This window comes from Sander lucioperca, chromosome 1 (genome assembly GCF_008315115.2).
Source record: "Sander lucioperca isolate FBNREF2018 chromosome 1, SLUC_FBN_1.2, whole genome shotgun sequence".
NCBI classification, from domain to species: domain Eukaryota; kingdom Metazoa; phylum Chordata; class Actinopteri; order Perciformes; family Percidae; genus Sander; species Sander lucioperca.
This window is the reverse complement of record NC_050173.1, coordinates 50,967,559-50,979,288: the sequence shown is the minus strand read 5'-3', so window position 1 is coordinate 50,979,288 and position 11,730 is coordinate 50,967,559. Positions and strand designations below refer to the sequence as shown.

Below are 11,730 nucleotides of genomic sequence, written 5' to 3'. Positions count from 1 at the left end.
ACGAGAAATAAAGGCTTCTGGGATCGGTTGATAACTCAAACTTGCTGAGAACCTAGACACCCGTTTGAATATAGACTCATGCAGTACCCTCGGTTACGGTCCTTACGGTCTCGTTCAGTAGCCTGGTGCGCGCTCTCCTCGTGACAGCCTACCTACCATGTAGCAACATTCACTTCTCTAACATTTAACTTAACATAACTACCAAGATAACATGACGTGTATTTTGTATGTGATGTACTTCCCCATCGATAATGTGTGAATTGCCATGAACACAATCCTCTAAGATGCACCAGAAACAAGGCTTTGTTAATAACTCAAACTTGCCGAGAACCAAGACAGCGCTTGATTACATTCGGTCTCGTTCAGGAGCCTGGTGCGCGGTCTAGGCCATTTCCTGATTGATTCTACCACCACCACTCCAGTGGAGGCACTAATGAGCTAGATTACTACACACACAGTAGCAGAAGAATACCAGCTACACACAACGGCACGAATGAGGTAAAAAAACAGGAGATTCTCCCGGTTCAGTGACGCCAGTCGGGTTAATTAACCGGCTCTTCGGTCAGTTCGTCAACACTACCCGAAACAGAAGCTAACCCCGGTACAGGGCATGGATGTATGGGTACAGGGCCAGGCAGCATGACAGAGACAACCGCAGGACAGAGAACACTACAGGAGGGCTTTCACCAGCGACCCGATAGCTGCTGGTTAGTAAATACGCAGGAACACCAAAAGCGGGAGGAAGCGTGGGTTAATATGTGGATTGATACTGGGATGTCTACACAACTGTGTGACTCGATTGACTTCAAAAAGTTCACCACTTTACTCGAACCAAAGTTGAAAACACCTGTTCATGTCTGTCTTCTTTAGTCTGTTGGCTGTTTAGGATTGTTTCTGGAACACGTCACTTACACATTTTGCACATACTGCGTCTTGTGTAGACTGTTTACATATTTATGACCATATGTAGGCTACATTTTATGTACTGGTCTTATTGTTGAATACACTGTGAATACATATTTCTAAAATTGTATGATGTTTTTGTTGAGTTATTATATATTTAATATTATATTATTATACACAATACTTTTTCCGACCTTTTTGAATCAAACAAATAACCCATATTACAAAAAAGACTAAAACTAAACTAAGTTTATTTGATTAGGACAATGCACATTAATCAACATTTCTGTAAATGCGCCAGTCGGCTAATTTTCAACTGTAGTCCTAGTTACCTAGCATGCATGTCTTTATGGGAAGAAACTGGAGCACCCAGAGGAAACCCACGCAAACCCGGGGAGAACATGCAAACTCCACACAGAAAGGCCCGGAACGACCTGGATTCGTACCCAGAACCTTCTTGCTGTGAGGCAGAAGTGCTAACCACTGAGCCACGTGCTGCCTAAAACTAAGCATTTTCAAAAAAATAAAAACTAAACTAGTAAACCCGCTTTAAAAACTAATTAAAACTAAACTGAATTTGAAAACAAAAAGTCAAAACGAAATAAAAACTAATGAAAAAAATGCAAAACTATAATAACCTTGGTGCACACACACACACACACACACACACACACACACAAAATAAATGCAAACATTTGCTTCGAAGAAGAGTTACGTTTCATTTGACTTTCTATAAATACGGGTTTGGTGAGTAACAGTTGCCAGAGACTGAGGAGCTGCCTGACCAGTGACAGGAGGCAAATCAAATTGATTATTGTCATTGTGATCAACATCAATTGCAATAGTGAAAACTATCACAATGTGTACTGACTGGCTCGGGCCACTGGGCATTGAGATTTAAACAGTGTGTGTGCAGTGGAAACACCCTGTACACCCTGAAGGTGTTGTTCGGAAGAGAGTTCGTCATCCTCCCTCCGCATTTAGAGAACAGGACGTGATCTTCTGCCAACATCCGGTTAATTAAAATTAAAATGAGTCCAAAGTAGAGCAAAGGTGTCCACTGGTCCTGTTGCTGCTACCAGTTTTACAGCAATAGTCTCAGACTCATTATGACAGCATTTAGCTATTTAATGCTCACTGCAGTTCACTTTTTAATTCAACCCCAATGACCAGAAGATAGAAAAGCACAGAGAGATTAAAGGCAGGAGAGCTCCGATAAAGAGAGCGAGGAGGAAGAGAAAGATGTGCATGGGGTGTTTCATGACTGTGTAAACAACAGCAGTCACAAGACACCACGCCTGTTTATCTGCATCTCACACGCACACACACACACACACACACACACACACACACACACATGACACCACACCTGTTTATCTGCATCTCACACTCACACACACACACACACACACACACACGCACACTGGGAGGACAGACGCATCTGATCCAAATCAATGATTTATAACATGCAAACGTTACATGTACATTTACAGACAAAATGGAAATCAAACAATGGAGCACTGTTTTAACCGCAGCTGCGCTGCGCCTGAAGTAGCCTTGACAGGTCAATGTCAAGGTGCTTCTTTTTCTAATGTTTGCTATTTCTTGAGAAATACCGGCTTCCTCTACCTTTCCAGACCTCTATAAATCTCTTCAAATGAAATAATCTGACAAGGAGGAATATCACTGTTTTGGCAGAACTGCTGATGATTCCCATCCACACACACAGGCCATGACCCAAGTCACAAGTCACAAAGGTGCTGCACTATATAAGAATCCAATAAATATTCAATATTCAACAGTTCACTTGCCAGAAGCTGTGATAAGCCACACAGATGGACTTTATACAGTCACCAGTTTAACACCTCTGATATCACAATCTGAACAAATGGACAGCATATGCTTTTGCTTTCAGAAACAGCTGCATTTAAGCAGCTTGGAGTGCAGCAAACGGCTTCTTTTAAAGCCATTCACCAATCAGTGGATGCCTGAGGGAGCCATTGCTAATTCTCTCGGTAAATTGACTATTTGCCAGAAAAAAATAATTTGAAATATCTTAACTTGTAACGAGTACTACATAATAATGACTTTTGATATTTTATTTATCTATATATTTAATAGAAAAAAAAACCTTATATATCACTATCACTATGCAGTGAAATTAATCATTAAGTTTAGCCTACAACAAATACTGGACGACTGTGTAAACAATAAATCCAGGCAGTTATTTCATCAGGATACTGATATGAATTTGTGTTTTATTTTTTATACGATAGTTAGATTAGGATATCAGCCAAAATCATTACACCCCAGGAAGCAGACATCAGCTGATGCAATGTTAACGAATGGATAACTCATTGTTCCCTTAGTTAGCCATGACTTGATAAAACATTGAACTGGTGACCACCCGTCAGAGTTTATAATAATTATTCAAGTTAGGGTGGACAACATACATTAAAATCTATCTTCATTTGGAACTAACAAATGTGGAGAGGGCAGATTTGTTATATGCTTAAATATAAATAACTCTTGTGTTTCAGATATTCTTACACAGCCCAGAGAAAAAGACACGTACAGTATACCCACAGGCAACATTGGTTAGGTAGTGAGCATATAGTGGCACCACACTGTAGTTCCCCTGCAGTTCTACAGAAAGACACTTCCTCCTTGGTGGTAAGCTTTGTGGTAAGCGTTTCTGACGACAGAATGTAATCTGAACCTGATTGGTTAGCAGCTGTGATGTCATAGCAGGGCGATTTCCCAAGAAGGTGAGTCAGGCGTGAGAGGTTAACCTGCAAAAGAAATCTTCCTCCTCTGTGGACGTGTGTGTGTGTGCGTGAGTGTGTGTGTGTGCTGTCTGAATTGTGATGCCGAGGTAAACAATACCTTGTTCAGCTGACTTTAATATTAACCCTCACAGTCCAAACTGAGGAGAATGTTAATAACTATTTTCACTGTAGTTTCCACTCTTCCCCACCATTAATCTACAGCGTAAATTGTCTGAACAACAATTATGTTCTCAGATGTCCCATATTAGGACAAGATCTCATTTAAACTACGTGATCTCATACACGCTAACGATAAAACGATAAAATTAAATGAAACACAAATCTCAAGTCTACACCAGCTCCTTCAAGGTAATAACATCTTAAAATCTATTTTTAAAACTGATTGGGAGTCAGTAAAAGGCAGCTACATTTCCAATGCTCCACCAGGTGTGTGTGTGTGTGTGTGTTTCAGACCATGTTACTCACCTGTGAGTAAGGCAGGGCTCACGTCACCCTGTCTAGACCTGACGTGCTCACACACACACACACACACACACACACACACACACACACACACACGTTATGTGCATACACTGAAAGCAGACATGAAGGTTAGATTTGGTGGTAAATTACATAAAGAAACAATAAAAACAATGTGGCTTTATTTTTTTTACAATCCAACCAGGAATATCATTTGTTGAACTAGTACATGCATGGAATACTTGGCAAAGTCTGATGTATGTAATACAGCTTTTTGTTTCCCTATAAATACTGCAAACTTCAATAACAATGTGTCAGTGTGTGCACTCAAAATAAGTATTGTATATAAAATAATAGTCATTGGGGGGCTTTTTTCCCTTTATTTCAGAGTGACAGTGGATAGACGGAAAGGTGGGAGAGAGATGGGGGATAACACGCCGCAAAGGGCCGCAGGTTGGATTCGAACCCGGGCCGCTGCAAGGGACTCAGCCTACAATGGGGCGCACGCTCTTACTGGGTGAGCTAGAGGCCTATTGTTATACATATATTTGAATTAAGAACATCCTGAAGCCCAAAGTCAAAAATGTACCTGTTTATGAACTAAAAACTTGATCAATTAATGTGTGAAATGAGCACTCTTATCATAAGAAACATGCAGCTATAGCAGAACCATAATTCCTTCCATGGTTGTCAGGGGGCTTTGGTTTTGTGTTTTGGAGGACTGTAAGAGAAGCTCATCTTCCTGTAACAATCAGGCTTTTGTCAAACAAAAGAAACCAGGCGGGGCCCTCCTGACGGTCTGGCTTTAACATTTAAAGAGATCACGCTGTTTTGCATGAATGCACCGAGACTGGAAAACACCCTCTCAGAGGAATTCAAAACAACCACATGATGAATAATCCCTCACCTGAGGGAGCTCAGCACGTAGAACCATCTGTAGGTTACTGGGTGTAGATTCGCTCGTCTCTTACTTGACATATTTAATTGGCTCACATAGCTTTATTCTTAATAATTTCTACTATTACTTGCTGTTGCACATTAACAACAGAATACATGTTTTTTTTTTTGTTTTTTTTCTGATTCCCTTTCAATGTGTTTTTATAAAGCACATATAGACAATATGCATTACTGGCCTATAAATAATATTTTTGCCCTCACTAACTTATGCTAACAATACGACCGAATCCTCCATTGTTTACATGCAGCTGTTCTAGCCACTCCAATATTAACTTTGGTCTTGTTGCTTTGTCGCGTTGTACTTAAAATCTTATTTATACTTATAACTTATTTTATTCATTCGCAGTCTTTTGCGATTTGTTAAGAGAGCAAAGCAAAAAAACTCAAAAAAGCAACAAAAACCTTTAAAAAAACAAAAAGCATTAAAATTAAAAAAGTGACAAAACCTTTTAAAAAAAGAAAAAAATGATGCTCAAACTTTTTTTTTACTCAGCAACGTTTGTGCTTTAAAGCAAAACATACTTAGGTAAAAGTAAAAATACAGAATTTAAAAACTACTTTAAAAAGTAAAAGTACACAAAAAATACTCATTTACAGTAACGTCAGTAATTGTAATTTAGTTTTACTTTCCACCTCTGTTAGTTACTGTGAATTAGTTTGTTGTTGGTAGCCAATAGAAAAATAGGAATTGGTTTTGGTCAGTTCAGATAGCCTAACGTTAGGTGGGTAGGCTGATATATCCGTCATGTTACAGGAAAGAAATGTAGTAGCTGCAAGTATAAAGTTATTAGAGTCATATTATAATCCCACTAGTCTTATTTTACATTAACTAACTGTCTGTTATCCGTTCTCCACAGGGCTCAGCTCCGTCTTCCCACCTCAGTGCAATGCCCGGACATGTTGCGTGAGCCACAGTCAGTCACACAGATCAGGAAACTTCTCGATTGAACCGGTCAGTTCCGAACACGTGACGTGAGGGAGCTCAGCTGATGCAACCGAGTGCACCTCCGGTATAAAAGCTCGCGCTCGCCGCTCAGAGAGTTGCTCAGCCCAACTATAGTTACATACATGGAGAAGACACAGACCAAACGCTTGGAGGAGATACCGGAGCTTGACAAACAGGAGTCAGGGTGGTCTATAGCGCGGCTCTGCTCTTAGGACCCGGAGTAACACGGCGTCGGAGAGATGATAGGAAAGTATTTCCCCCAGCTGCTCACATCCCCGGGCCGAAAGACGAGCTCCGCCCGGCGGGGCAGCGTCGAGAGCTGCGACGAGAGCGATAACAACTCGCTTTCTTGTAAGTTTAATTCAATTCAAACTTGATTTCAGACTCAAAAGAGTGTCCACAGCAATAAAGACATGTTCTAAAAGTTGAACGTAGTTTTGTTAATGATACGGCAACAAGTTGTTAAAACAGTCTCTGTTCTAATTGGCCGAGTCATACATCTTTTATATTAATCCGCCAACGTTTAATGAACCATGAACGTAACATAGGAACTAGACCTATATCATTAGACGGAAGTCAAATAAATAAGCTGGTCTTTCTGATGGGGATGCTTCTGATGTAATCTAGGATCAGCTGATGCCACTGTACTGTTCCCACTTCTTCTCCTCAGCTGCTGATTTAAAGCATTTATTCTGATGACTTGTGTATTTTAGTGCAGTGCGGGGTCAAACTATGGCTTCTTTTATGATGCACTGGTATTGCATTTGACTGTCGGTGGCTGTCAAACGGCTAAAATTCAATATCAGCATAGACATTAAACTTGTACTAGTAATGTACTGACTGATATAGACTGTGACATATGCAACACAATTTAACAACCCCCCCGGTCTCTTTCTACAGTTGCCAACATGGACGCTGGTTTGGAGCATGTAGAGCGGCTGCTGCAGCGGGATGTGACCCGGCACATAGAGGGCTGTCTGACAGAGGCCAAAGCTTCCACCCTCCACTGCCAGATGCTGCTGCTGCCTCGCCAGATGTTGGCCAAGGTTGGCCAGGACGTGGTGCGCTCCTCTGCTGATGAGCCCTGCGGGCTCCGGGGCGCCTCCATCACCGTCCACGTGGATTGCAAAGATGGCCTGAAGTTTGTGGGGAGCATCTTCCTAGACCAAAGGGTCACCCCGACGTTTGAACTGTCCGTGATCTTCAAGGCAGACAAGGACGACGGCTGGCCGTCGCTCAAGCACATCTTTGATAGCAACAAAGTGTTGAAGTTGAGACCAGAGTACCGGCTGGTGAAGAGGAAGCTCTACTCCTCAGCCAGCCCCGTCATTCATGATTTCAACTAGGCCCCCCCTAGTTAAGCAGTTAAGAATGTTAACCCCCGTTTCACAGTTTACCCCTTTTTTTTGTGTGTGTGAAACGTCAGGCTACATGCAAATGTTTTGGCCTGGAACGAACTACAAAATGCAGATTGTTCTTTATTCATGTATGAATGTCTTAACGCAGGGGCCAAACTGCTTGTTTTCCTACACTCTGTAGCCGACATGACCTCAGTGGTTTGCACAGACTGGTTGAATGTTAAAGTTTTCACTGTAAACCTAAAAATATTTCCTTCCAGGATTGGGCAGGTCTCACTCCTGAAGTGTGCTGTACTGTTATTTATGCAATTGTTAAATACATTTTTTTGACCTGTGCTTGACTCTTTATTGATATAGTTTCTCAAACTTTTTTTCAATAATGTACCTCCTTTGAATTTTTCATTCAAGTATGCCCTGACCAGCACAAAACTTTTTTTTTTTTTTTGGTAGGAAAAAAAAAAGCCTAAAGAGGCATAATATAATGCTACGCCATCAGTGTCTGATTAACTAAACACTATTGTAACCGAAATTAAATTCTAGATTTAAAATTTTAATAATCACTCAATTTATTAGGGTATAAACATCTTAAACTTTTATTTTTAAAATCTCACAAGACCTCCCTGCAGTACTCCAAAGTACCCCTAGGGGTACGCATACCCCCATTTGGGGAAGTGTGTGTGTGTGTATAAACAGCTGTTTCTCCCAGCACACATACCATACATATTCATGACATCTGCTGCTAACCGTTATAGGGCCTGATACTTTGACTTACACAACTTCTTGAGGTTTGAGTTGTTAAAGGAACACGCCGACTTATTGGGACTTTGTCTTATTCCCCGTATCCCCCAGAGTTAGATAAGTCCATACATACCCTTCTCATCTCAGTGCGTGTCATAACTGTCTGATGCACCCACCGCTAGCCTAGCTTAGCACAGATCCTGGAGGTAACCGGCTCCATCTAGTCTACTGCTCCCAATAAGTGACAAAATAACACCAACATTTTCCTATTTACATGTTGTGATTTGTATAGTCACAGCATGTACAAATAACAAGGTCACATGAGACACAGCCATCTTCTAACTGTATACATACTGGGAACTATATTCTCAGAAGGCGAAGCACTGCTACTTGGGCGGAGTGATTTGCTCGCAGTACATGAGAAGCCCCGTGGTGAGGAGCAGAGAGTAACAACGGTGTTTTTCAGGTGTGCTAATCACTCCGCCCAAGTAGCAGAAGTAGCAGTGCTTCGCCTTCTGAGAAAATAGTTCCCAGTTTGTATACAGTTAGAAGATGGCTGTGTCTCATGTGACCTTGTTATTTGTACATGCTGTGACTATACAAATCACAACATGTAAATAGGAACATGTTGGCGTTATTTTGTCACTTATTGGGAGCAGTAGGCTAGATGGAGCCGGTTACCTCCAGGATCTGTGCTAAGCTAGGCTAGCGGTGGGGGCGTCAGACAGAGTTACGACACGCACGGAGATGAGAAGGGTATGTATGGACTTATCTAACTCTGGGGGATACGGGGAATAAGACAAAGTCCCAATAAGTCGGCGTGTTCCTTTAAAGTCAGGGAAAATGATTACACAAGAAATCATGCTGCAAAAAAAATCCCTCTAAGTTAAATCTCTTTAAATGATGAGATGAATGACCACGTAGTGATCAGGGCATCAAACTCTGATATGACTTAGGTTTAGATCAAATAATCTTTTTATTTAACAAATGTACAACATAACACATGATACATACACAAAACTCTACATGATCCATCTCACGGGTACAAAACTTGTTTTTGTACTCCCATCTAACACACACTACACAAACATGTTTCTTTTGCTATCCACATAGCACACTGGCTACATCCTAAGTGACGAGTAGGGATGCACCAATACTACTTCAGCAACAACAAACTCCACACCCTACGTATCAGCCCATCAACACACATCAAACACCGACATTTTACATTACAGCCAACTATTTTACAAAGAATATATTGTTTAGTTTTCCAAATTTTCTACCTTCAAAAAGGCAGCTATTGGTTTCCATTCATTACACTACAGCATAAAAAAGCTGCGACATTAATTTGAGGTTAAGATAATTCATCAAGTGAACAATTTGTTGACGCACGGTTTGTTGTCAAAGTTATATTGTCATTACATGGCAGAGCAGGTCCAAGCACAAACCGATATATTGTTTTGAAAACTCTGTTGGTGCTTTTAAGGACACTCCGACATCTGAGATTGTAAAGTCTGCTGTCAAAATGGCAATTCCTTTAAAAACAAAAATGCATTTAACCATTTTCACGATAGTTAGCTTGTATTCTGGACTTTGAAAACATTCTGTAAAAATAAATAAAAAAATTAAAAATAAAATAAATGTGGATACTGTGTCAATGTTCAGATGAACTTGAATGCAGAGAGACTGAAACTTGCAACGGCAGTGCCGCACACACAATCAATTTTAACAAAAGGCAACACATTGCTTACTGTGACTGATTACATATCTCAATGTTTCATTTCTGTGTTAAAGTTATGAGGTTGATTTAAAAAGATGAATTACTTTGTCTCCTGAATTTAATCAGGCCTGCAGGACGGTAGGTAGTGAAACTTAAAAACATCTGCTTTCAAAAAAGGTCAGCATAAATGTTAAGTATATGCAATTTGCAGTTAATGGACCAAAACAAGAAAAACCACTGGTGTTAGTATTGGCCAACTGATTGGAGCTTTTGATTCCTGACTACACAAAGAAGTGACATCATCAGATTGTCTTAAAGTGCTCATATTCTGCTGTTTGGCTTTTTCCTTTTCCTTTATAGTGTTATATCTTTTTTGTGCATATTATAGGTTTACAAAGTGAAAAAGCCCAAAGTCCACCCCAAAGGGACTTACCATCTCCAACAGAAAACACTGTTCACAAACTGCTCCAAACAGCTCTATTGTAGTCCAGCCTTTACTTCAGAGACAAACGTGGTCACTTTGGAACACACGTTATGATGCTCACCTAGCTGCTAGCATGGCACGCCCTCATACTCTGCTTCTGACTGGCTAGTAGTCCTTACCTAGCTACTGAGCATGTGTGACTCCCAACAAAGATAGAACAGAAGTGAGATGTCTCACTCTGTAGCTAAAACAGAGAGCTCAACACACAGGGTGAAAAGAGGAGCTGCAGCAATGTGCAGTACAACAAAAATATGGTGTTTTTTGAAAATTAAACCATGTAAACCTATTCTGGTGCAACCTCAAAATACAATTATGAACCTGAAAATGAGCATAATATGAGCACTTTAAAATTAGAATGACACTTGTGTTCCATTACTGAAAAAGGCAGAAAAGACTTGTGATACATCTCACTATAACTATTTAGCAGTGATCCAACTGATAAATGTCTTGGTGCCGTCTGGTGTCAGACCAGCATGCAGTACTAGTAGTTTGCGGAACTGTACATTATGACTTCTCCTGGTTGTTGTTGCTGTCTTGTGTCCTTTCAGCCCACACGGGTCGGGCACAGTTAGGCGCAGGGCACTCAAACGAGCACATCAGTCAACCAATCAACTAGTATTAAAGCATCCACGATTCAACATGATCAAATCCAGCGAGTAGAGCTCATTCATCACTTGATCCCAAACAAAGTTTTGCTGGTGAAAATGTTTTTTTTTTTTCTCTCTCTCTCTCTCTCTCTCTCTCTCAACATCCTTGGCTGTTCCATCTCAGATGAGGGAAATGATGAACCCTTTGCTGGAGAAATGATAACTTGGGGAAAGTGGAGTGAAATCCCATGGCGTGCTGCACATAAACCAATCGTATGAACTGAAAAAGAAGCAGCTCTGTGCAGCTCTCTCAGATACACAAACATACCCATCCACATTAGCCTTGTCTACGCCAAAGTACACATGAACAAGTGTACTGTGTATATATACACACACACGCATAGAGACTGCATAGTCCTCTTCAGAAAACAACCAAAGCATCCATCTCCACTCTCTCTGAGTGACTCCTTGTCTCTCTATATGTCTCGTTCTGATACCTGTCTATTTCTTCATTTTGAGGTCGGCCTCCATGGCGCTACGGCGCCCCCTGGTGCCTCCGTCCTGCAGCAGAGAGACAGACGAGGAGAGACAGGGAGGAAAAAGAAAGAGAGAGACAGCCAAAAACAAAAAAATGTCACATGAGGATGTAAAGGTTCAAGGGTCAGTTGGGCAGAGTGAAGGGAGGCCCTGCTGCGGGCCTCCTCACACGACTGAGCTCCGCAACAACAAAAACACAGCACAGTCCACCTCGGAAGGCTTCCTCCCCAAATGAAGAACAGAAAACAGACC

At 41.1% G+C, this 11,730-nt stretch overlaps 2 protein-coding genes across 3 annotated transcripts in view; one reads left to right on the top strand and one right to left on the bottom strand.

The window, feature by feature from the left end:
• Window positions 1-4,646: 4,646 nt before the first annotated feature.
• On the top strand, window positions 4,647-7,743 carry LOC116036535 (DNA damage-inducible transcript 4-like protein). The gene is given in 5 exon segments (XM_031280085.2): window positions 4,647-4,668; window positions 5,966-6,022; window positions 6,231-6,276; window positions 6,278-6,405; window positions 6,955-7,743. Coding segments are annotated over 5 exon segments (699 nt in total). The 3' UTR covers window positions 7,401-7,743.
• Window positions 7,744-11,094: 3,351 nt separating this feature from the next.
• brd8 (bromodomain containing 8) overlaps window positions 11,095-11,730 on the bottom strand; it is a 17,888-nt gene continuing 17,252 nt past the window's right edge. For both annotated transcript variants that reach the window (XM_031280149.2, XM_031280150.2), the window contains one exon: window positions 11,095-11,502. In XM_031280149.2, coding sequence (XP_031136009.1) covers window positions 11,443-11,502 — 60 coding nt within the window. In that variant the 3' untranslated portion in view covers window positions 11,095-11,442. The remainder of the gene's footprint in view (window positions 11,503-11,730) is intronic.